General features: G+C 42.5%; 1 protein-coding gene and 1 long non-coding RNA gene across 5 annotated transcripts; one reads left to right on the forward strand and one right to left on the reverse strand.

The window, feature by feature from the left end:
• Positions 1–26: 26 nt before the first annotated feature.
• LOC140895538 (uncharacterized) lies at positions 27–25,759 on the forward strand. Its single transcript, XR_012154248.1, has 6 exons — positions 27–170; positions 1,059–1,152; positions 9,577–9,658; positions 12,276–12,416; positions 12,580–12,666; positions 25,184–25,759. It is a non-coding gene; the product is annotated as an uncharacterized LOC140895538 (long non-coding RNA).
• On the reverse strand, positions 4,106–23,079 carry NMI (N-myc and STAT interactor). 4 transcript variants are annotated; one of them, XM_073305449.2, is made up of 10 exons: positions 22,817–23,079; positions 15,021–15,071; positions 13,266–13,343; positions 12,940–13,098; positions 10,556–10,663; positions 9,298–9,460; positions 8,011–8,117; positions 7,700–7,889; positions 6,969–7,075; positions 4,106–5,456 (listed from the first exon to the last, which is right to left on the reverse strand). In XM_073305449.2, exons 2-10 carry the CDS (start codon positions 15,063–15,065, stop codon positions 5,256–5,258), a joined length of 1,158 nt encoding a protein of 385 aa, XP_073161550.2. In that variant the 5' UTR covers positions 15,066–15,071; positions 22,817–23,079; the 3' UTR covers positions 4,106–5,255. The 4 variants fall into 4 exon arrangements, with proteins under 4 accessions (XP_073161550.2, XP_073161551.2, XP_073161547.2 ...); XM_073305450.2 differs by lacking the exon at positions 22,817–23,079 and adding an exon at positions 22,513–22,700; XM_073305446.2 differs by lacking the exon at positions 22,817–23,079 and adding an exon at positions 20,543–22,466.
• Positions 25,760–26,195: the final 436 nt, after the last annotated feature.

Consider the following 26,195-nt stretch of genomic DNA (forward strand, 5'->3'; position numbering starts at 1 on the left):
TACCCTGCGCCCCTTACCGGGGGAGAACAGTGCGCTGTGGAAGGGGACCGTCAACTACACGTCCCAGCTGACAGCTCTCCCCGGGCAGGCGGCCGCTTCTGTTGAGACGCTGAGGAGCGACGCCCGCTTCTGTCGCTTGACATCCGTCGATTGACACAGCCGAGATACAGGTGACCCTTAACCCCAAGGGGAAACTAAAGGGGTTTGCGACACAGAGATTGGGTTTTAACTCTGGTGTCTGTGCCCGGTTTTCATGTTGATTTGTATGGGTTGTTTATAACTAAAAAGAGGAAGCATACCATCAGGTACTGATAGGAGCTGGGTGTCTGACCAGGTACTGGTACAGGGGCACGGCATAGCTGATGCAGCATCGGCCTGGCCTGCGGCACACCAGGCGGTCATCTAACGTGCCCTGAGGTGTGAAACTGTCACAGGCCGTCCTATGCGCATTTTTGCTTATCTAGATCGATCTATCCACAAATAAACCTATGAAACTAAAATCAGGATGCTAAGTAGGAGGGGGAGGCGATAAGGAGGGAGGGAGTGGGATGAGGATGGGCACAGGGATGAGGCGGGAAGGAGTAATCCAAGGATGAATGCGGTGACATGAGGAGGCAAGGCAGGCATGTTAAACCAATTGGGCATAAAATAATGTATAAATCAAGTGCGAGTGAACTGAATGCTATGGCAGAGATACATACAGATACAGAGAGACTGTGGGTATTGTTCATCTGTCATGTGGAAGTGCAGGAAGCCAGAAGTACTCTGACATCCAGTGGGTGGGCATGTAATGGCATTTTGTTGAACATGGTGCCGGCTGCATCCTAGCAACATAGTGAAGAAATATAGGAATTTTTAAACTTCCACTGGAGAATAACAATTTCATGAGATCATAAGTGGATAGGAAGAGTGTGCAGCCATTCTGTGGCTACCTAATCTTATCTAATTATTATTACAGACATTTATAAGATGGCCATCACTGTATTACTTAGTCCCCATCACATCATTTAGATTGTCTCCAAAAACTAAATATATGTTCTGTTTCTGACCCCTCTCAGTGATGACACCACCTTTCCTAAATGGATCAGAAAAGGAATCCTCTCAGCAAGAATGTTCCTTGCCAATGGAATTCAAACATTTGCAGCTAATAAGGTCTGAACTAGCACTACCTACAACATATTCCTAGGTACCACTGTAGGATTGATGGGAAACCCTTTCCATTAAGTTGTTCTTTAATTTCTCCCATTGGTATCAATGGCACAGAAGAAAGCTGTTAATTTATTCCTGCTGCATTAGCTTCCTATGAGCTGAACCATGGCTGACCCTGGTATAGGTAAGCAAGAAGGCAAAAGTGTTAGGAGCCTTCCCACTCTGACCCATTGGGCCCTAGTGCATGGCCAGGTCAAACGGTGGTTTTGGAATACAGGCTTTGCTCCCCGCTAAAGCCCCCATTGCTGGCAGCTGCTTGAAAGAGCTCAGGTTGATGGAGTGAAGTGCATGCAATACACTCGCCTCCAGTGAGGAACCATTCTAGCATGTGTTTCCTAGGAGGAATTTTGTTTGTGTGGCCTATCTAGTGTATTTCTGCCTGGAGAAGAAAGCTTCTAACTCTTCTTCTCCATTTTAAATATTCTGACATATAATGAGGACATTTAGGAACAAGGATTTATTACTGATGTTTTCTAAGGCTGTATTTAATTTATTATCTGACCATTATTTAATATTATGGGTGGTAATAGCACCTAATTGAAAGAAATATCAAAAATGACTGTTTCTGAAAAAGGTCTTATTTTTTGTTTGAAACTGATCTCCCGTTGTCTTTATATAAAATCACTACTTAACACTTTTAAACTGGATAATCAATAGACTGAGAAATTCACAAATAGTACCTGGTTCTTAAGATGTATTACTTAAAAACTCTTCTTGATTTTACTTTGTTACTTTTATCTGCACCTTTTCACTAGTCCTGCCATGTTTAAACTTTTGTCAGAATTTCCACTGAAACCTTCATTCTTCAGGTTTTACATCTCAATGCTTTTCAGTGATAGGGTTTATGTTGTTGATCTTCATGCACTTTTTTTTCTCTGTGCAGTTTAGAGCATCTCCTCAAAATATCAAGACATTTTTAAAGCTAATTGCTAAGTACACAATTCTCCCATAGTTTCACATGCCTTTGTTTATTATGCATTTTATGTTGGTTATTTAGTGTAATCAATGTAAGCTTTTTCCACACATCAAACAGAGGAGACTTTTCCTTTCTTTGTTCTAAGCAGAAGGAAAACAAAACCAACTTTGACAGTACTTGATTTTTTGTTTTCTATATACAGCCATGTATTTTGTTGTTCATTTGTTAAGGCTGTGTAATCTAAATCTGACTTTTTGTATATTATAGCTACAATCAATGTCTGATGTATATTTTCCAATGTCTTCCTGCAGGGTATAATACAAAATCCCTTTTGTACAGTAAGGTCTTTTATATAATGAAAATAAATGATATTCACATGAACCCCTCCCTCCGTGTTAAGTGACATTAGAGGTTTTCTGCTGCCACATGACAGACTGCCAAATTATTCCAGCCCCACAAGGGTGGAGAAGGAAAAAGAGAGAGAGGCAATAAATCCCCCCTTGGGAAGAGAGGACACTCCCTCCCTTTGCAAGTCCAATTCAGTTCAAAGAACTTTTAATATAATTTAAGATATGAATGAAGACAATAAATTCTGCCTTTTGTCCCTGATTCAAGGGCTATGAATGAAATCTGTGCTGCCTTCCATATGCCCCTTTTCCAATTGGCCATCTCCATCCATTTACTGCTGCCCTCAGAAAGAGGGCTATGGCCATGATCACACAAAATAAAATCCTCAGACAAGGCAATCATAACTAGATGGTTGCTCCAGTATGGTTACAAAATAATAATCTGTTATACATAGTTTTAAGAGCCACCTGAGTTCTTAGCTAGTATCTGTATGTGTTTAAATTAGACAAAATAATGGGTATAACTGAGGAATAGTGTAACTGTAGATACAAATAGTTAAGAAACAGACCTCTCATAAATAATACATCCTTCTTAGAGAGAGACCTCATATTAACTCACTAAAGAGTTCAGTAGGTGTTGGATCAGGCCCCAGAAGAGGTATCAACATGCCAACAGCAGTGCAGATTATACTCCTGGGGATATTCTGTGCCAAAAAATTAAAAATTCTGCACACAATATTTTAAAATTCTGCAAAATTCTTCATATTTTATTTGTCAAAATAATACAATATAATGCCAGTTTCAATTATTTTGGTAATTTATTTCAAAATATGTCAGTAAGAATGTCTGTAACAATACAGACCAAAAGAATAAAGATTCTGGTAATTATTTTTTTTTTTATAAACAGATTCCTTACTAGGCATATTAATACAGAACTTTGAGTAATTCATTTAAATTACAATACAGAACTGTGTTTCCTGCACCCGTCAGAAGCAGTGCAAAAGCTCTGGAGTTTCAGGAGTAACAGAGGAGCTGAGGAAGCAGGAAGGAGCCTGGAGTGAACCTGAAGGGTTGTTGGGTGTGGGTGGGAGAAGTTTTTTGTTTGTTTGGGGGGGTGGAGAGGGCAGGATTGTTAGGGAGCCTCCCCCATGCAGACCCTGGCTGATCACAAGCCTCTCCCATTCAATCAGGCACATCTGTCCCTGTCCTCGCATCCCTCCATCCTGATAGGTCCCTGCAGCCCCCGTCCCTATGTGGCTATGCACCCCCACTCCCATTCAACCCCTGGGTCAACGCTGTCACCCCCCTAGCTCCACAGCCCACTAGCCCCCCCATCTGTCCTCCCCACTAGCCATTCTGAACTCGTCTGTGATCCCCCAGCAGCCCCATGTGCCCCACTCTGTCCTAACCTGGCTCCACGGGCCAGGTGCTGTGATGAACTTCTACTCCTGGGGGAATTCTGTGGCACTGCACATGCACAGAATTTTTTTTCCCCCACAAAAAATACATTCTGCTCAGAAGTGCTTCAGTTCTGCCTTTTGTCCACCAGAGGCCGCTGTGGCACCAGAACAGCCTGCTGCATTCATGCTGTTGGCTGTTCTGGTGCCACAGTGGCCTCTGGTGAGCGAAAGGCAGAACTGCAGCACTTTTGGGGTAGAAAGTATTTTCTGTGGGGAAAAATAAAATTCTGTGGGACACATGAATTCTGAGCATGTGCAGTGGCCCAGAATTCCCCCAGGAGTAAGATTACCTCCATGCCATTTGCTACCAGCTCTGAGCTGTTCCTTAAAGGCACAACTTAGCCCATCAGATGTCAACTGATGAGTACACTGGTGCCATTTTTGAACACTCCCCTTTTTGATCATAAGCACATTTGAAAAACTACATATCACTTTCTTCATTATGGACATTCCATAGCTAATTTGATTATAGAGTCCTATAAAGTTACAGAATAATTATCAATTGCTTGTATTATGGCAGCACCAAAGGATCTGATCAGGATTGGAGTCCTATTGGGCTATACACTGTATGAAGGAGAGACACTTTAAATTACTTTTGAGCAGTGATGTAAAGCTTTCCTAACAAAAACCTCAAGTAGGAAAAATCTATCAAGTTTTGGGTTTTGTTATTCATGCAAAACTCACATCTGATTTGCAGAAAGCAACCTTGATCAAGTTTCAGGTGCTGGTGAGGGATTAAGGGGTTTGGTGGACCCACGTACATTAAGCAAACTCTAAGGTTTCAGATGAGTTTTGCACGGAGATCTCGGCTTTGTGTAATATTTATTGCTGAACTTTACAAGGAACCTCAGCAAGCCAGAACCAGTGAGTTTCACATAGCTGTGCTCTCGAGACCGTAAAGGTATGTCTACACAGCAGTTAAATACGAGAGGCTAGGCTGGGTCAGCTGACTCAGGTTGTGGGGCTTTAAAATTGCAGTGTACATGTTCAGGCTCTGGGACTGTCCCACCTTGTGGGGTCCCAGAGCCTGGGCTCCAGCCTGAGCCTGAACATCTACATCGCAATTTTACAGCCCTGCAGCCCAAGCCCCCTGAGTTTGAGTCAGCTGATCCAGGCCAGCAGCAGGTGTTTAACGGCTGTGTAGACATACTCTAAGAGTCTTGTCATCATGCAGGTAAAAGGAAGGAAAGGCAGGCAGTTCTTCTTTTCAAGTGTAAATTTTGAAGATTAAAAAGCACAGATATTAAAAAGACTAAAAGTCTGCAACATTTTTCCATTATACTATGTCACACTGGGCAAAGTAAAAGCCCCAGCGGTAAAGCTTCATGCCACATTCTCAGTATCTTCCTCAAAATATGCTAGTTTGGTTCCTGTTGCTACATATTTGATGTTCTCGATTTCCCCGCCGTCATTGCTAGGCTTCTGAAAATGAATTTCTATCATATCCTGCATGCTCTCCTCATCCTCCTCAACCTCTTGAATTTCTGACAGCAGTATGGTCCTCTTGGAAATCCCAGAAAATACCTGGTAAGGAGGAAAACACACATTGTATGTTCAGTTTCAGGAACCGGTAGGTTGCACAGTTAAAATGTCAGTGTGAAGATATCGCTACAAGCTTGCCTTTCATTTTAGGATTTCTACTATAGTGTTGGTCTACTACTGAAATCACTGGAAGGTTTGAATTCTATAGAGTCAGGCTACTGACTTCAGTAAAAGCAGGATCTGGCCTCTTTAGCTCATGTGTCCTAAACTCTTCACTGAAACATAGTGAGCCAGATTCTCAACTGATGTAAATCAACATTGCTCCATTTAAGTCAATGCAGATACACCAGTTTACGCCAGACATGGGATCTGATTCCTTATTAACTTCAAAATATATCATTTCTTGCAACCTGGAAAGCACATTTTTAACTGAGATGGTGTATGTGTGCGTGTATCTATCTACACTATAAGAACCACCATGCACTCAGACAGGTCTGTGACACAGCAGCATCCGTGTTTATAACATGTTGTGGTTTTTTCCTTATTGACAGTTATGTTGAGAAAACATTCTCTAGCCAGGTTAGGACCAGTGATTTAACCTGGGGGTTTGTGTATATGCACGCTCACACCTCAGCAGAGAGAACTGGGAACCTGGTACACTTACTAACATACCCTATGCAAGCCCAGGGGAGGGGTGGGAGGAAAGGTACTGACCCTACAGAATAAGTACTGTTGAAAGGTATAAAGAACAATACTAAGACAAACAATCCTGGATATTTGCATCTGGGCCAATACACACTTGAGTGCATATTGTAAATATGGGCATAGAGAAATCATTTCTAACCTCATAGGTAGATGGATAAAACTTTATGCAGAGAAAAACAGCTTACAGAGAATTCGCTGATATACATGAACTGTGGGGTTTTGCAAAGAGGACTTACTGTTTGTAAAAGCTTTGTGGGTGCTTTTAGGTCGATTGGAAATGTTGGTATAATATACCCATTAACCACAGCACAGGCAAAGAGGGGTTAAATTAATGCTAGATTTAGTAGTGCTTTTTTGATATGGACACTGATTCATCAATTGTGTGTAACTTAAATGAGAACAATTAAGCCATAAAACACCTGATGGAACCTTATCTCTGCCCTGACTGTAGACAGACATGGTTACTGCTGTGACATATGATGAAAAAAGCATTTGTAATTTCTGAGTGAATTACAACCCTCATATTGTAGGTCATAAGATCATCAACAGAGGAACAGGCTATGGGGGACTCTCTGCAAGGAGAGAACACTCCCCACAATCTGTAAAGCACACAGCTCCTGTGCCCCAGAGGAGCCTAAGGCCAGGCTGGTAGATCTACAGCAATGGGAATTCACCAGCAAGTTCTTGTATACACCCACCTAAAATGAGGGAGAAACAGCAGCTCTGAGAACTACAGCCGTTTTCCTGACACTCCGTGACCTGAGGAGAAGATTCTGTTCACAATCCACCCTCCCAGAGCACAGATTGTTTGCTCTGTTTTAGGATGTAGCGTCATTAAGATTAATTTACCTGAAATTTTTCCAAGTGCTTTTCTATGCTTGGGGAAATAGAAAGCATAAAGCGCTTTTCATTTATGCAGAAAGGATGCTTTGTACGTCTCATACAGTTGTCAGCAACTAGAACAAAGAATTCAAAAGTGAGAAATAAAATTAATACTATCTAAGGTGTATTTTTAAGCACATCAGAAACAAGACCAATCATTTTAGTATATAGTTAGAAACCAAATACAATTTTTTAAAGTTTACTATTTGGAAATTGGAATTGACATTTGTGACAAAACAGATGTTAATTAACTGTCCACTAAAGTTCGTGGATCAAATCTACAGCTGATGTAAGTTAATGCAGATCCATTGATTTTAGTGGAGTTTCACCCATTGACACCAGCTGAGAATCTGGGTAACTTTCAATGGCATGACATGACAAGTATATTTTCCCACTTTTCTCTTTCCTGTAAAATGAAGTCCAGTAATGCAAAGGCAAAAGAAGTTTTGAATACTGTAATGTGAGGGCAAATATCAAAGCTTACAAGCTGTGTATGAATTCATATTTGATCCAAAAGGAATGTGATTAAACACAGCTGTGTTTAAAGACCTATGGGCCTGAGTCTCTTCTCATTTATAGTTGAATAAATAAGGAATAATTCAGCTGAAGTCCGTGCAGTTCCACCAGGGCAAAAACAATATAGATGAGTGGAGAATCAGGCCCTGTAACTTTAGCTAACAAGATGTTGCATAAAATACCTCCAGGTTTGAGGAATGTAATAATGGCTGTGCGAGACCTTCTGTCATATCTCACATCCTTTACTTCTCCTCCTCCTTGTTTGGATTTGTAGAAATTCAATTCTAATTTATCTCTGATCCACTCATCAGGTATTGGTAGATCTGGTACTTCAGAAATATTGATCTTCTCTCCAGAAATTGTGACATGGAGCTAACAAAAAACAGACTTTATTTTCTTTATGTGCTACAGTACCCGTTCGATACAGTTTTTGAAAACAAAGGTACATATTCTTGAAGTATCTCAAAAGATTTTATATTGACCTGTCAATTACCTCAAATTTGACTCCTGTTTCTAGTGTAACCGGCATTGCTTTCAACTCTATCTTTTCATTATCCAGGCTCACAGTATGCTTACCTCTTCTTATCAGTTTCTGGGCAACTGCAAGGGAAATTAAGAAGATTTTCAGGTAGCTTTACACTAATGAAAAGTACTCCCTAGTGCCCTTAGCCAAAAATCTCTTTAGCATCACTAAAAGTGAAATAAATGGGAGTGCGGTGCCTAAGTGCTTTTGAAAATCCCACTAGGCACCTATCTGCTTCGTTATGTGTTAAAATACCTTTTTAAAAATCTCGCCACTGTATGTAATGTGCATCACTAGTAAAGTATTTTAGGATTGTCAGTATGAAAGATGCTATCCCTATATACAATATTATGGCTAAATCGCTACCAGTATGAAACATTTTGATTCCAGCTAAGAGTTAATTGAGAAATAAGGCAGGCTCTTGCTTTATGTGAAATTTTATTTACTAGTTTGCAGACAAACTGTTCTGTTTAATTTAAATCTGGATCAACTAAGTTCTAACCTCCAACTCTACTGTAGGCTCGGGTTGCCTGCATTTTAATGGGGCACAGCTGTGTCTGAAGGAGGCTGATGTAGGGAAAACTGCCCTATATCATTGGCATGGATTTACTAATATTGACTATAAGTCTGTACATTAATGTTGTGAAAGATAACATTGACTGATCCAAAGCCCACTGAAATCTGCAGAAAGACTTGCACTGATCTCCATGGGCTGTAGATCAGGCCTCATCCCTCTGTGAGGTAGGATCTATGTAATTGAGGGTAGACTGTTGGTATTCTGTCAGCTGAGTTTAATTGGACTAGAGCTGATGCTGACATAGTGGGCAAAATTCTACTCTCACAAGGTGCAATTGTCTAACTCTGTGCATCCATCTGAGTGACTGGGCTCTGAATGTAGAGAAAGTGGGATAGTCTCAATATTGTTTTCAACTTTATTTGGCTTTTAGCCCACGAAAGCTTATGCTCAAATACATTTGTTAGTCTCTAAGGTGCCACAAGTACTCCTGTTGTTTTTGCAGATACAGACTAACACGGCTGCTACTCTTAAACTTTATTTGTGATACCATGAAAACGTTTGCATCTAGGCTGAGAGCCAGATTCTGGTGCTCTTACTCACTGTAAGCAGGTTCCCCCTCCAGCCCTGGAAACCCAAGCTAGTAAGCCCTCCTGCTGATCAAATAAATTGTTGTTTAACCCCATATCCCTTGCTGTTAACGTGAAATACATTACTAGTTATAATTAAAATATGGACCATACCATCCTCCTCTTCAAAAGTGAGAAGAGCTTGTCTTTGCTGCAATCTGAATGGAATTTTTGCAGCTATGTGAAAAAGGCAGCAAGTATTCAAAACTGTGTCATCACTCCCAGCATTTTTCATCCCAGTAAACTTCATTGTCTTTTTCTGTATCTCTCTTTTAATCTAATATTGTAGGATCAAGACAGGAAATGACAAAGTTTAAATAATTTATTAAGCAACTGAAAAAATGTACAGTATGCATCTTGCCTCACTCTGCAGTATTCTTTTTTTTTTTTAAGGCTAATATACAGTAGGGCTGAATTCACCACTGATGTAACTGGACTGAAGCAGGACCAAGTAAACCTAGACCATCCCTGACAGGTGTGTGTCTATCCTGTTCTTAAAAACTTCCAGTGATGGGGATTCCCCAACCTCCCTTGGATCCTATGTCCCCCTAAGGAGTTTGGTCTGTAAGCTTTTACTTTTCCTCTCCAATAAACTTTGAGCACAAACTTGTCCTTAGGTACTAAAACTCCAGTTGAAGTAAATAGGGATTCTACCTGCAGGATCAGAGCTTTGATTTGTAGAACTTTTGTAGAACCAAAGGAAGTACAAAATATTGTGCAAAAGCAGATATAAACAAAGCAGTTTATGGTTACTGTTTGTGCTGTACTGACTGTAGCTCTTTGGTGATAGGAGGCCTGCTAAAATTGCCTTGCATGTTACTAACTTAGCCAAATAAACATGAATGTTACAGTGCTTCATAACATTTGCAGCAGTGTAGCCAAAAGAGAGTTCTGATTCTGAACTCACCTATATTATACCAATATAACTCCATTGACTTCAAATGATTTGCATGCTATAAGGGAGATCAAAATTAGGCTACATGCAATTTGGGAAAACTAAAGTTACAATCATGTTTTTTTCTGTAATGGACAAGTCCCTTTTCTTTCGACACCCCTTTCTGACAGAGATATAAAATATGAACTCATGAAAATGTTATGCACTTTTTTCCTTTTCTTTCAATTTTGTCCTGATCTTTCTTTCTTTCTTGTATCTTCCAGTTTCACATTTCCATTTTTCCCCTCAGCATCAAGTGCATTTATTAACTTTGCCAGATAGAGAATGAGAAGGAAAGCAATAGCTGAATTTCATACTGAACTCAATGGAGCTACACAGATTTACAAAACTGATGATCTAGCCCGTAGAGTTTAGAAATTCAGAAGTAAAATATGTCCATTTGAAAGCTATATTGTAAATATTTCAAATAGCAATTACCCGAAAATCCTGTGAAAGCTTTGAACTCTTTGCTGCAAGGTCATCTCTGAGCTTCTGAATCTCCCTCTGCAGCTCAATATTTTGTTGCTTTACTACAGTAAGATTTCTCTGCAGATTACAAATATATATATATATAAAATGCATAATATGTAGAAGAGTCAAACTCTGGACTTCAGTAAAAAGTAGTAGGCCCTAGAAACTGGAAAATGAATTTCCGTTTTTAATCTTTTGCTAAAAATAACCAACCACGCAACTATCAATGGCATGAACAATTATGAGATAGATTAAAGCAATGGTACAAATTACTATCCAGTAGGTAAGTTTGCTGTCCAAGGAACAGCTTCATTCAACTTAAATGAGAAAAGTAAGATTTCAGAAACATTTACATACCATCATAAACTTACACTGCACTTTACACAGTTAGGCCCTGAACTTTCATATACACAAGAGGAATTTATACATGTGAACAGCCTTGTTTAGTTCAATGAGATTAACTGTGTGCATTAAATTATTCATGTGCAGGATGGGGTCCTAGATAATCTATATTCCCTGTCCTGAAGAGTTTAGAAACTGAGGGCCAGTTCCTGGCCCCCTCCCACTCCACTCTCTTTATGCCACTCAAGAGGTAAAAAGGGAGCAGAAATCAGCTGCATTTCTACAGCTGGGGATTTCATAGGTGTAGGGGAATCCTGAGTGGGATAAAGCCAATGTAACCAGCTCCCATGCTAGCTGTCTTGCGGTGCTCGGCATAGGGAGCACATCAAGATTAGAAAGGGGACATGGCAGAAGTGATGAGCTCCAGTTATCCTGAACTATTGGTGCCATTATCAGCTCATGGCATTTACAACAGTTCCCAGATTGCTCTAATATCTACCGTTGATGTTGAAAACAGAAGTTATGGGTTTGATGTAGAAATTACAGGGTAAGGGTCTATGCCCTGTCTTGTGCAGGTCAAACTAGGTGATCATAAAGGTGCCTTCTGACTTTAAAATCTATGAATCCATGATCAGAGAGCCACAGTAGCTCTCTGAGACATCCCAAAGAGCAGAATGAGTACAGCAGAGGATTTGGGCTTTAGAGCCTGATTCTGCAAATGCTTGTGCATCTAAGTGACTTTACCAATGAATAATCCCATTGACTTTGGCTGGAAGTACGTACATATGTAAAGTTACTCACATGTGTAAAGTGTTTTCAGGATTAAGCTCCAAATAAGATAAGACACAGAATGATGACAATGCACAGAGGATATAGATTATTGATAAGAGAAAAAAAGGATTGCTTGAAATAGAGAGTTTTAAGTGGGGATCTGAAAGAGGACAGTGACAGCACTTGTAGGATGAGGACAGGGTATTCCAGGTGTAGTTACAAGCACAAAGCTGAGTAGAAAAAAGAAAAAGGGCACAGTGAAGTAAGAGGACTGGGAGGAACATAAGGCGGAAGTAACAACAGAGATGTAGAATGAGGCAAAACTGTGTAGAGCCATGAAAATGAGGACAAAGAGCTTGAATTTCATATATTTGGCTACTTACATTCTACTATGTCTGAAGTTCTCTGTAAATTAATAATGTACCAGCAAAACAAATTAAATCCATCATTTATTGGTTTGAACATCATCTACATGAAAATCATTATTAAAAATACCTTGGGATATTGAAGTAATAGCCTCTGAGCTACAGCTGATAGGTCAAATCTAAAACTGTATTGCAAATCTCTCTCCCAGATAAGCGACAACCATCAGCCCCTGACAGTCTAGGAAGAATTCACTGCCTACCACTCATGTTCCAAATGCCTAGATTACATACCCCAAGGACAATTATCAACTAATTCTAAAAGGAAGCAGAGGATAACTTTGCCATCCTTGGTAAGTAAACTTTTGTGTCTATATGCAGCTATGTTAGCTGCAAGCTTTCTCGGGTTGCAAGCTCTCTACAGTTATGTAGAAATGACTAACTCTCCTGGATGCTCTAAGCTTTTATGAGGAGTGTTACGTTTTGTTTTAAAGTGTTCTTTATGTAATTTGATAGAGCAACTGAATGACCTCACTCAACACAATGTGGACTTTAGCGAATAGTAAGACTGTGCTGTCAGTGGGAGTCTTGGACCAAGTGAAGGTAAATTCTGTTAGCCATCACTTTTTACCTATGATGTAGAAAGTCTTAGCTTTGCCTGCATTCTTTCAAATAATTACTGCAAGATATTTTTTATTTTTTTTATCATGTAACTTCCGAATTTTGTATAAAATGATGTGCTAAATATTCTGGCCCTACAAAATGTAGTTCTGATGGAGCTGTTTGGATTGAAAGGGGAAAGTACTCCAACCTACAAGGAACACATCTACAGCTCTTCTCCAAATGTAGATAGCTATGGGTAAATTCTCTTATTACCTCCTGGTTTTCCTTTCTTATAATGCTTTCCTTATATTGCTCCTCTTTGAAATGCATTAGCTTTCTCAGCTCATCTTGTGCCTGGTCTCTCTTTTCATCAGCACTTAGTTTCAAAAGAAGGAGCTCATCTTTTTGTTTTTCAGCTTTTTCAAGCCTTTCCTTGATATTGAAAACAACAAGTACTTTAGTATATTTTCATTAGAACAAACAAAACATTGTAAAGTCGGTTTAAAAGCAATCTTTGGGCAATTTTTTTCTTTTGGACACATTCATGCTGCTGCTGCTGACTTCAGTGAAAACCTAAGAGCTGTGCAGTTCATACGCACCTTCCATTTTTCTAGTTCTTCTTTAAGATTGTCAACCTCATCTGTCTGTGTACCAGAATGGTCAGTAACTTTCAGATCCTAGAAAGACAAGAAAATGCACAGTACTATTTTTCACTTTATAATATCACCAGATATGTCATGCTAGAGAGACTACATTCACTTGTTAAATCATTATCTGTACAAATCATACCAGCAGTGTTCAAACTATACTAGCAAACTGAGAAGAATAACACTTTGCACTCGTTTGAAATATTTTGCCACTGTAGTTATGAGTTAATCAGTGTACATGACAGTCCAGTTCTTGACTGAGTGCCTTTTGCTGCTTCTCTGCAACTCTGCCTCTCCTGATGGAGAGAAAGTGCTGATGAGGCAAATCTGATAAGAGACATGCTGAATTAGATATTCCCAGTATTTTCATGCAGGAGTATAACAGATGCACTATAACAACGAGTTTCTCATTTTTACTCTTTCACTTCAATAAGTCTTGACAGTTAGACAGAAATCACTGAACTACTGTTGTGGTTGGAAAGGATATAAATCTCAGAAAATGGATTTTGGTCATTAAACATGGGGACCTAACTGAAACTATTATCCAACTGGAAAATATCCAAATAGTTCTGACACACCATGGAGGCATGCTGCCCCGTGTTCTTCCAAAAAGAACGAAGATCATTGGGGTCAACTGAGGTCAATGGGTTTACTCACAGTATATAGAGTTATATAGATAGCCTTGGCAGAATTTGATTTTTTTTAAATAATTTCAATGGATAATATTAATGTTTATTTTTAAGCATTTTTATCAATTTAAATTTTCACACTTGTGGAAAATTATGGAGGAGTAAGATAACTATTTAATGCCAGCATATGTTGAGATTCAAAAAGTTAAAGCTTTATAATTGTTAAAACACAATTTGTCATCATCACATCATAATATACAAAGCAAACGTCCTTCAATCAACAAATCATACTTGTTTTTACCATTCATTTCACTAGTCCAGTTGTAACAAGCCTAATACAAAAGTTTAAATCATTACTTGGGCAGTATTTTCCTTACTTTGCCTATCTGTAAATTTCAATTATTACTGATGGAAATTTTTTTGTCACTTTGTGTGTGAACAGTGAAATCGACATTTACCAACAAAATTCTAATCCCTCCAAGCCTAGTTATAGGTGTATAAATCTTTGCAGGAGCAGGGCCTTAGATGATTAGATTGCCAAGAATAATATAGGGAGGGAAAAGTATTTCAAAATTAAAAAATTAAAACACATAAGTTCACATACAGAGAAAACTTGTAGCTGGGCTAAGCACGAGGAATGAAGGGAAAACCCTTCTTGCTCCATTTTATTTTCGATTGCAATATTCTGAAAGAGAAAAATTCCAGAATGACCTGCAGAAAAATCCTTCTTGTTTCACTTAAGATTACGTAAAACTGGAATGTGAATCATAAAATTTAGGCATAGAAAAGACCTATTAGGTAATCGAGTCAGTTCCCGTGCCAAACTGGATAGTCCACAAAATATTTCCTACAAAATATTTTCCAGTGCTTTGTCCCATCTATTTTTTTTTTTTTTTTTTTTTTTGTGAAAGGAAAAGAGAGAGAAAGGAGATACAGGCTATACTTGGAAACTGTTCAGAAAAAAAGAATGCCTATTTATTACTGAAAAATGTCTTACAGCATTAGCTAAACATCTCCATTTAGAGATCTCCTTTTCAAATACAGATTCTTACAGCATGGCACAACAGAAAATACTTACCATAGAATCATCTTTTAAGGAATCTAGTTCACTTGTTAAATCCATTGAACCCTGAGGAAATAGAACAATACACCACTTTCACAATATGTAGAACATATAGGATAATATAATAACCTGAGAGCAAGACATGCCAAGATTTCTACAGTGCACAACTTAAGGCTTTGATATGGCAAACACTTAAGCATGTGTTAAGCACGTGCATAAATCTTTGCAGGTCTGGGATTTATGGAAATAATCTGCACCCATCTCATGTTTACACTGAAGTTTGATTTAGTCTTGAGGAAATTAATATTAATGCAATAAAACGACAAACTAACTTAATTGAGGAAATTGGAAATTTCCAAATTATTTCAAAATAATTCCAAATTAATTGGAAATTTGCTCCATGAATGGAATTCTTATTAGTGTCAACTGGAAATTTTTGCACAAAAATGGATCATGGCCTTTCCTTTTGTATGTATTATTTGTATTGGAGTAGCAGCTAGATGCCCCAATTAGGATCCGGATTTCACATAATACTTGTCATTGCATTGAATGCAGGCACTTATGCTGATGTCATATCACATTATAGTACATATTATCAAAGAATCAATGTTAGAGAAAACAATTTGTTATCGTGGCAGGACTTGTTTTCACAATAATGTTAACTAACTAATCACAACAATCTCATGAGAGAAGTAAAGCACTTAACTCTGTGTTAGCGATGAGGAAACTGAGAAAATGAATAAAACCATCTCTTGGTTATTTCACTACATTACACATACAGTATGATAATTTGAAAAATAATTATTTTCCAGAATAATAGCATCTTAGATCAATATACAGTTAATTAGATATTTTTCAGTATAAAGATTGTTTATTATTTCATAAAATAGAAACAAAGATAAAAAGAACATACTTCATTATGAGTTATAAGGCCAGTGGTCTATTACAGGGGTCAGCAACCTTTCAGACGTGGTGGGCCGAGTCTTCATTTATTCACTTTAATTTAAGGTTTTGCGTGCCAGTGATACATTTTAACTTTTTTAGAAGGTCTCTCTCTATAAGTCTATATATTATATAACTAAACTATTGTCGTATGTAAAGTAAACAAGGTTTTCAAAATGTTTAAGAAGCTTCATGCCAGCCGCTCAGCCCGCTGCCAGTCAGGGGTTCTGTTTACCTAGGCCGGCAGCCGGCTGAGCGGGGCCTGCGGCTGGGACCTTGTCTGGCAAGGGGCTGGCAGCCAGAACCCCAGACCAGCAGTGGGCTGAGTGGGGCCGGCGGCTGGGACCCCAGACCAGCAGTGGGCTGAGCGGCTCAGTCCGCTGCCAGTCTGGGGTTCCGTCCGCCGGCTCCTGCCAGCCAGGGTCCCAGCTGCCAGCCCTGCTCAGCCCGCTGCCGGTCTGGGATCCCAGCCCTGCCCACATAGAGTGGGTACCTACCTTCTCCCTGGTTCTAGCCCATTCTCTTCCTCTCTCTCTGCACTGAGCTGAGGGTGGGAGTGCACTGAGCACAGGGCTGGGGGTGAAGGAGCAGGCTAGGGTTGGGGTGTAGGGTCTGGCCAGGAGCTAGAATGAGAGAGGAGGCTCAGGGTTGGGGCAGGAGGTTTGGGTATGGAGTGCTTACCTGGACAACTCCCATTTGGTGCAAGGGGTGCAGCAGCTCCCTTTTGGTGCTCAGGGTGGGGGTGAGAATGTGGAGGGTGCAGGAGTCAGGGCATGGGGTGTGGGGGGGCTGGGTATGTGTGGGGGTGCTGGAGTCAAGGCTGGGGTTCTGGGGGGGTGCAGGGGTCAGGGCAGGAGGCTGGGGTGTATTGGGAGTGCAGGGCAGAGGGCTGGGTGTGTGTAGGGGGGTTCAGGAGTCAGGGCAGAGGGCTTGGGCCATGTGAGGGGGTGCAGGAGTCAGGGCATGGGGTGTGGGGGGTGCTGGAGTCAAGACTAGGGGTGTGTGAGGGGGGTGCAGGAGTCAGGGCAGAGGGCTGGGGGTGTGGGCTAGGGTCATGGGGGTGGTCCCAGCCCCCTGCCCAGAGCAGCTCACGGCAGGGAGCTGGAGGGGGTATGCCCTGATTCCACTCCCCTTCCCCAAGGCCCCCCACCTCTTCTCCGCCTCCTCCCCGGAGCAGCGAGCGCGCTGCGGCTCTGCTTTGAGCGCGCTGCGGCTCTGCTTCTCCCCCTCCTCGCAAGGGCCATCAGCTGATCAGTGGCAGGGAGGGAGAGGAGGAGGGACAGGAACCCAGCACGCTGGGGGAAGAGGTGGGGGAGGGGGGAGCTTGCCTGCCCTGCAGCAGCAATCAGCAGGACCAAGCTTCTTCACCCTGCCCCTGCGGGGAAGGGCTGGGGCGGAGAAGAGCGGGCCGGGGCGGGCAGGATTTTTAATGGCACGCTGCTGCCTGCTGGGGTCCCAGCCTGGGTTCGGCAGCGGGCTGAGCGGGGCCGGCGGCTGGGACCCAGCAGGCAGCAGCGTGCCATTAAAAATCGGCTCGCGTGCTGTCTTTGGCACGCGTGCCATAGGTTGCCGACCCCTGTTCTATTATATTTAATATTACAATAATATTAGGATGATCATAAACATAGTAATGAACACACTGGAAAATGTTTATCCTGGAGGTAGTGAAGTTCCATATAAGAGCAAGGATCCACTTGTGCACATGTGATGTCAGGACAGGGTAGGGCGGGGGGCTACAAACGGTTTTCAGAGTTGTCCCCTTATCTTTCAAATATTTTATGCACTTGCTTAATTACATGTGAGTAGTGCACTAGCAGGATCAGGATGTTTGTTATAACACACATATGTTTGTTATCTGTTATATGTTAATATTTGTGTGTTTATCTTGTTGTGCCAGGACCACACCTTCCCTTCTGCAGTACTGCCAACCCCAAATGTTCCAAAAAAGTCATGAGGCAGGTTTAAAATGTATCGGATTTTTTCCCCAAAAAGGGTTAGTTTTATGTGATTCCTGGCTTCCAAGCTTTCAAGCATACTTGGGTTACATTTTCAAGCTTTTCTCTGCAACCATGAGAGCTAGAAAGTTGCACGGCATTTTCTGGTTTTATTTTAATCAAAGCTGCAATTCTCACACATTGACTTTTCTCTAGGAGGTGGGGCTTAAAGTAAAACTTTTGTAAGCCTTGCAATAAAATCACAAGTTAGCACCACTGCTTCTGCTTGGAAAGCACCTAGAACACTTCGAGTGCCATCCAAAAGAAGTAACAGTAATAATATTATCCACACAAAAATCTGCTATATGTAACATACCAAATAATCAAAGAATCATAGGACTGGAAGGGACCTTGAGAGGTCATCTAATCCAGTCCCCTGCACTCACAGCAGGATTAAGTAAAATGGCCCATCAAGATAATCCACTGGTGGGCTGCGAGACAGTGTTTACATTGACCACCCGCAGGCGTGGCCGCGGTTCACCATTCCCAGCCAATGGGAGCTGCGGAAAGTGGCGGCCAGCACATCCCTGAGGCCGTGCCACTTCCCGCAGCTCCCACTGGCTGGGAATGGTGAACCATGGCCAATGGGTGCTGCAGGAAGCCGTGCCTGCAGACAGTCAATGTAAACAAACTGTCTTGCGGCCTGCCAGCAGATTACCCTGACGGGCTGTGTGTGGCCCATGGGCCGCAGATTGTCCATCATTGATCTAGGCCATCCCTGACAGGTTTTTGTCTAACCTGTTCTTAAAAATCTCCAATGATGGAGATTCCACAACTTCCCTAGGCAATTTATTCCAGTGTCTAAACCTCCTTGGCTACAATTTAAGCCCATTGCTTCTTGTCCTATCCTCAGCGGTTAAGAAGAACAATTTTTCTCCCTCCTCCTTGTAACAACCTTTTAGGTACTTGAACATAGTTATCATATCCCCTCTCAGTCTTCTCTTTTCCAGACTAAACAAACCCAATTTTTTCAATCTTCCCTCATAGGTCATGTTTTCTAGACCTCTAATAATTTTTGCTGCTCTTCTCAGGACTTTCTCCAATTTGTCCACATCTTTCCTGAAATGTGATGCCCAGAACTGGCATAATACTCCAGTTGAGGCCTAATCAGTGCAGAGTAGAGCGGAAAAATTACTTCTTGTGTCTTGCTTACAACACTCCTGCTAATAGATCCCAGAATGATGTTCACTTTTTTTGTAACAGTGTTACACTGTTGACTCATATTTAGCTTGTGGTCCACTATGACCCCTAGATCCCTTTCCACAGTACTCCTTCCTAGGCAGTAATTTCCCATTTTGCATGTGTGCAACTGATTGTTCCTTCCTAAATGGAGTACTTTGTATTTGTCCTTATTGAATTTCATGCTATTTACTTCAGACCATTTCTCCAGTTTGTCCAGATCATTTTGAATTTTTAATCCTATCCTCCAAAGCACTTGCAACCTCTTCCAGTTTGGTATGATCGGCAAACTTAAGTGAACTCTGTACTCCATTATCTAAATCATTGATGAAGATATTGAACAGAACCGGACCCAGAACTGATCCCCAGGGGACCCCACTCATTGTGCCCTTCCAGCATGACTGTGAACCACTGATAACTACGCTCTCAGAACAGTTTTCCAACCAGTTTTGCACCCACCTTATAGTAATTCCATCTAGGTTGCATTTCCCTAGTTTGTTTATGAGAAGGTCATGCGAAACAGTATCAAAAGCTTTACTAAAGTCAAGATATACCACATCTACTGCTTTCTCCCAATTCACAAGGCTTGTTACCCTGTCAAAGAAAGCTCAGGTTGGTTTGACACAATTTGTTCTTGACAAATCCATGCTGACTGTTACTTATCACCTTAGTATCTTCTAGATGTTTGCAAATTGGTTGCTTAATTATTTGCTCATTATCTTTACAGGAACAGAAGTTAAGCTGACTGGTCTGTAATTTCCCGTATTAGCCTTATTTCCCTTTTTATAGGTGGACAAATACAGTACAGACCCGTTTACACGCGAATCCGCTTAACGCGTGGTAGCACCATACCTCCCAGTGCTACCTGTTTAACACACAAGACTCGTTAACAGGCGGTACAGGAACTTGCTATGTAGCGCTACAGCTGGGCTCACTAACTCACTGGCATAGAAATCGACAGGAAGTGCAGAACGGAAATGTGTTGTACGTCTTTACCGCTATTGGTAAAGACGTATCATGCACTCTTAGTCATCGTCATGCTAGAGAGAGATATAATATATAGTAGTTATATAATAATACATCTACGACATTAGAAAATTTTAACCGTAGGCCTAATATAATGACAGAGGGCAAGCGTCAGCATTCCTACACTGTAGAAGAAAAACTAGCTGCAATAGATTGAGTAAATAGCGGAGAAACCCAGGCCAAAATTTCAAAAGATATTGGGATTGCCGAATCGACTCTCACAGGATGTCTAAAAAACGAATCTAAACTGACTGGCTTTGTACAAAATATCGATTCTGCCACAGGGCTTAAGCAAAAACATGTGCGCTATTCAGCAAAACCCACAATAGACAAAGCCATGCGCATGGGGTTTGCTCAGGAAAGGCTTAGTTTGGATACGTCGCCGGAAATCATTACCGAGTGGCTGGAGATGGATGAAGATTGCCCGACTTCTGAATTTCTGTCCGAGGAAGAAATATTAATGGGCTGCAAGGCTACGTCAGACCGCGAAAGTGATGGCGAGGATGTCATTGAAAATGTCAAAATTTCACCCACAGAAGCCCTTAGTGCTGTAGAAATTGTTGTAAGACTTATGGAGGAGCAAAATATGGAAAATATCGAAATCATTCATCTGCGGCAATAACAGATTTCATAAGAAAGGAAAAAAAATGCAAGCCAGAAAGAGCAGAAAATAATGACATTTTTTTCTAAGTGAATCATAGACACTTGTTTCAGCATGGCCCTCTTCACCCATGGTCTGTTAACAGGCGGTTGTGACGGCTTGACTCCCAACATCCGTGCATAAATGGGTCTGTACTGTATAGTGCCATTTTTCAGTCTTCTGGAATCTCTCCCATCTTCCATGACTTTTCAAAGATAATCGCTAATGGCTCAGATATCTCCTCAGTCTGCTCCTTGAGTCTGCATTTCATCAGGCCATGGTGACTTGAAGACATCTAATTTGTCTAAGTAATTTTTAGCTTGTTCTTTCCCTATTTTAGCCTCTGATCCTACCTCATTTTCACTGGCATTCATTATGTTAGACATCCAATCACCACCAACCTTCTTGGTGAAAACGGAAACAAAGAATTCATTAAGCACCTATGCCATTTCCACATTTTCTGTTATTGTTTTTTCCCCCTCATTGAGTAATGAGCCTACCTTGTCCTTGGTCTTCCTCTTGCTTCTAATGTATTTGTAGAATGTTTTCTTGTTACCCTTTATGTCTCTAGCTAGTTTGATCTCGTTTTGTGCCCTGGCCTTTCTAATTTTGTCCCTACATATATTCATCCTTTGTAATTTGACCGAGTTTCCACTTTTTGTAGGACTCTTTTTTGAGTTTTAGATCATTGAAAATCTCCTGGTTAAGCCAGGGTGGTTTCTTGCCATACTTCCTATCTTTCCTATGCAGTGGGATAGTTTGTTCTTGTGCCCTTAATAATGTCCCTTTGAAAAAAAGACAACTGTCTTCAATTGTTTTTCCCCTTAGACTTGCTTCCCATGGGATCTTACCTATCAACTCCCTGAGTTTGCTAAACTCTGCCTTCTTGAAATCCATTGTCTTTATTTTGCTGTTCTCCCTCCTACCATTCCTTAGAATCGTGAACTCTACCATTTCATGATCACTTTCATGCAAGCTGCCTTGCACTTTCAAATTCTCAACTAGTTCATCCCTATTTGTCAAAATCAAATCTAGAACAGCCTCTCCCCTAGTAGCTTTCTCAACCTTCTGAAATAAAAAATTGTCTCTGGCACATTCCAAGAACTTTTTGGATAATCTGTGCCCTGCTCTGTTATTTTCCCAACAGATGTCTGAGTAGTTGAAGTCCCCATCACCACCAAGTCTTGTGCTTTGTATGATTTTGTTAGTTGTTTTAAAAAAATTCTCATCCACCTCTTCTTCCTGGTTCGGTGGTCTGTAGTAGATCCCTACCATGACATCACCCTTGTTTTTTACCCCTTTTATCCTTACCCCCAGAGACTTCCAAAAGTCTGTCTCCTATTTCCATCTCAACCTCAGTCCAAGTGTATACATTTTTAATATATAAGGCAACACCTCCTCCCTTTTTCCCCTGCCTGTCCTTCCTGAGCAAGCTGTACCCTTCTATACCAATATTCCAGTCATGCATATTATCCCACCAAGTCTCTGAAAAGCACATAAACAAGAATACTTTATAATGAAGAAAATGTGTGTTGTTTTCTTTATATTTGCGCTTTACAAGGCACCAAACTCTCTTTATAGCAAAACAAAATGGTGCCTAAAGGGCCATTGATCCCAAGGACAAAGTAACTTGTGCTATTCTTTAAAACCTTGGTGACAGTGATCCTTTACCATCATGTGTATGGTCAATAACCCAGAGGTGTTTTTCAGAGCGGCAGCATCATACCTAATCCTCGGTGTGCGTGCGCCTTTACGACCCGCCCTTAGGAAGCCAGCTTGGAATTTGCGCTCGCATCCTTCCCTGGCCTTAGACGCTGGCCCATGAAGACCCAGCTCTTTGAGAGAACCGAAACCAGACGAGGCAGGCGCTGCAGGCCCCTGGCCGGTCCCCCAGGCACCGGCAGAGCCCGCCCCCACCTGCTCCCGGCTGCCATCGCACTGGGCGCTCACTTTCAGTTTCGCTTTTCGGAGCGGAGGCCGGGGGCCAGGGAGGGGGCGGCTGCGGCGCGGCGCGCCCAGGCTGCACTTACAGGGGCGGGGGCCGGCCAGACCGGCGCTGCTGTGCGTGGATCGGGTCCCCCGGCGCGCTCCAGCCCCGGGCCTGCGGAGTCGCCGACGAGCAGGCAGCTGCACTAGCGGCCGCAGCTGGTCTCCCGTTCCCGGCAATGACGCGCCGGGGAGGTGTTTCCAGGGGCAGGCTGCCCGCAATGCCGCCTCCCCTCCGCCCAGCCCGAGCGCGCCAGCCCAGGGGGAATGCAGGGGCTGGGCTCTCTCAGCCGTCAGCGTCCCCACCCCTGCCCCGGCGCCTTGGGGAATGACTCTCCGCCCTGCCCCCGGGAGCCTTGTACCGCGCTCCGGAAACAAACTCCAGCGGGAAGCCGCCGCGCTGGTCGGGGTGCCCCTGTTTTACCCAGGCCGTGCACAGGCGCAGTGGTGAATTAGCCACTGGGCCAACATGGCCTGTGCCCAGTGCCCCTGGCCCTGGAAAAATTGCCACCCCTGCACCATAACCTGCTCTCCCCACCCAGCGCTTCTGCCAGGGAGCGGGGCAAGACCCCGTGCCCTGACCTCACGCCCTGGCAGGAGCGCCAGGCAGACGGAGAGGGGCAAGCCCAAGCGCCCCAACCTCACTCCCTGGCAGAAGTGCCGGGTGGGCAGAGCAGGTTGAGGCACAGGGGCACCCATTTTTCAGGGGCCCCCCCCATTGGCCGGGGCCCTGGGCGTGGGCCATGTGGGCCCAATGGCTAAAGTGCCACTGCTTCTAGATGCTCTATGCCGACAGGAGAGAGCTTTCCCATTGGCATAATAAAACCACCTCTGCCAGAGGTGATACTGTCAATGGGAGAAGCTCTGCAGACCTCGCACTGTCCACACCAGCACTTAGATCAGTGTAACTTACGTCACTTGGGAGAAGGGGGTACTTACTCACACCCCTGAACAACATAAATTATGCTGGCATAACCTGTAGACTACACAAACCCTAAGATTGGGAGTAGACTGAGAATGGAGCAATGCAGTAGAAGGTCCATGGCTATGCAGAGCTAATTGCCACACAGCAAAGAGGTATGCAGTGTAGTTGTAGCCGTGTTGGTCCCAGGATATTAGAGAGTTAAGGTGGGTGATATGTCTTTTATTGGACCAGCTTCTGTTGGTGAGAGAGACAAACTTTTGATCCACACAGACATAGGCACTAACTGCATGGGTGCTCCAGGGCTCAGCACCCACCAGCCACCCAGTGATCAGCTGCTCGGCGGGCCCCACCAAAAAGCTGTTTGGCAGCACCAGTGGGCAGGAGGCGCTAGGGGGAGGGAATGGGGTGGGAAGCAGTGGGAGGAGGGTGGGGCCTCAGGGCAGAAACTGGGGGGGGAGCACCCACCCAGAAAGAAGAAAATTGGCACCTATGCACACACAGCTCTTCCTCAGGGCTCAGAAAGGTACTCCCAGCATCACAGCAAAATGCATGGTGAAAGAGATTTTTTAGCATAAGTAGTTAGCATATATTGTAATGGAGCATTCAAGGGAGAGTGACCTGCTTGGTTTGCAGCAAGAATTATAGGCCATGGCATGTGGCTGTGGGAGAGGCTGCATGTTCTCTCTCCCCTTCCCCTTCCCCCCATAGGGTGGGAGCAGATTCTTTCCCCCAAGTCCTGTGTAGTTCCCTGCACAAAGAATGTTTACCTGGGCTCTGTGTATAGTGAGTGGATTTAACCTATAGTGCATAGTCAATCCACTCTTTTGAAAATATAACTTGTAAATTATAAATGGAGCTGTTACGTGTGACTCTGGAAAGAACCTTACATAGATAAAGGGAAGTGAGCTGTAGCTCACGAAAGCTCATGCTCAAATAAATTGGTTAGTCTCTAAGGTGCCACAAGTACTCCTTTTCTTTTTGAGGTGATAAAATGTAGCTTAGATACAAAGACCTATGAAAATCTGAAAATTTCTCTGAGAAGCCTGGATTGATGCTGAATTGGTTCTTCAGCATGATGAACCCTCTTGATATATCTAAAAATTAGAGGTGGGAAAGACCTAAAGAAATATTAGATATTTCAGATGGGTGTTGGCCCTTCCTTTTGCTGGACAGCTCCAGGATCAGGGGGGCAGGGGCTCAAAGGTGCTTGTAAGTGCTTAAAAGGACCCCCTACCACTGAGCTGTGCCCAATACAGCTTGACCACAGCTCAGGATCTGGATCACAGTTGAAACACTGCACCCCATATTCTTCACAGTGATATTATTATGTTAGGATTATGGCATAGTTATGATATATTTTGTACAAGATAAATTGTGAGGTGTCATTGAAAAAGTTATGATTTGCTGAATCTGATTATCCTGTTTGTAGGCATGTATCATTTTTGTATCTGAAGCTATGAACATTGCTTAGGGATCTGTATTTCAGATGGGCTTACTCTGGAAAACACCCACAGCCAGCCTTTCAGGAACAACAATGAAGAAGCCGGATGTGGCTGATGGCCCATCAGCAAAGACAATGGTCTGTGGAATAGCTTAACCTACCTGTGGGCATTTTGCACAGCCTGTAAGCAATGGCAGCTATAACACTGCAAGGACATGTGACCAGGCCACATGATTCTGGACTCCATTTTGGGATGTCAGTATTTTCCATAAACCAGTCTGGGAACCAAGTTTTGAAACAAAGGGTTCTTGCCATATGCTAAAGCTATATAAGGCAGAGAGTGACATCATCTATTGTTCTTCACTCCCCACACAAGGAGACTCCTGGAAATACCTGGGGAACAAAGACTGAACTGGTGGAAGTGTTGGACCCAGGCTAAAGGGATTTTTAGCCTGTGTATAAAAGACCTGGGGATTCTAAGCTGTAAAGCAAGTGCAGCTTGCCCCTTAAAAATCTGTAGCCTGCCTGTACCATCAATTAGGGTGAAAATCTGCTAATTCATATCCAATCTATCTAGTATATTAAGCTTAGCTTGTGTTTTTGTTTATTTACTAGGTAATCTGCTTTGATCTGTTTGCTATCACTTATAATCACTTAAACTCTTGTAGTTAATAAACTTGTTTTTGCTTTATCTGAATCAGTGAGTTTGGAGTGAAGTGTGTGGGAATCTTAGCTCAGAGGGACTGTTGTATATTCCTCTCCACATTGAGGGGGAGGTGAACTGGATAATAAATTCAGACTGGTTTGGGCAGGATGGTTCTGCTCTGGGGTCCTAGGCTGGAAACCTGGGAGTTATTTTGGCTGTAGCCTTTCTATTGTTGGTTCACATGCAATGGCTGGTCAGAGAGCCTGCATGTAACTGCAGCTGGGTGTGTCCCTGCCTGCATGTATGCTGGTGGAAGTGTAAAACTGGGAGCATGTCTGCAGCTTATCACAGCAGCACAGTGTGAGAGGGATCGCAGGCTGGTGGGTTAGAGGGCTCAGTGGTACCCCAGTT

Source organism: Lepidochelys kempii, chromosome 11 (genome assembly GCF_965140285.1).
Source record: "Lepidochelys kempii isolate rLepKem1 chromosome 11, rLepKem1.hap1, whole genome shotgun sequence".
Classification (NCBI taxonomy): domain Eukaryota; kingdom Metazoa; phylum Chordata; order Testudines; family Cheloniidae; genus Lepidochelys; species Lepidochelys kempii.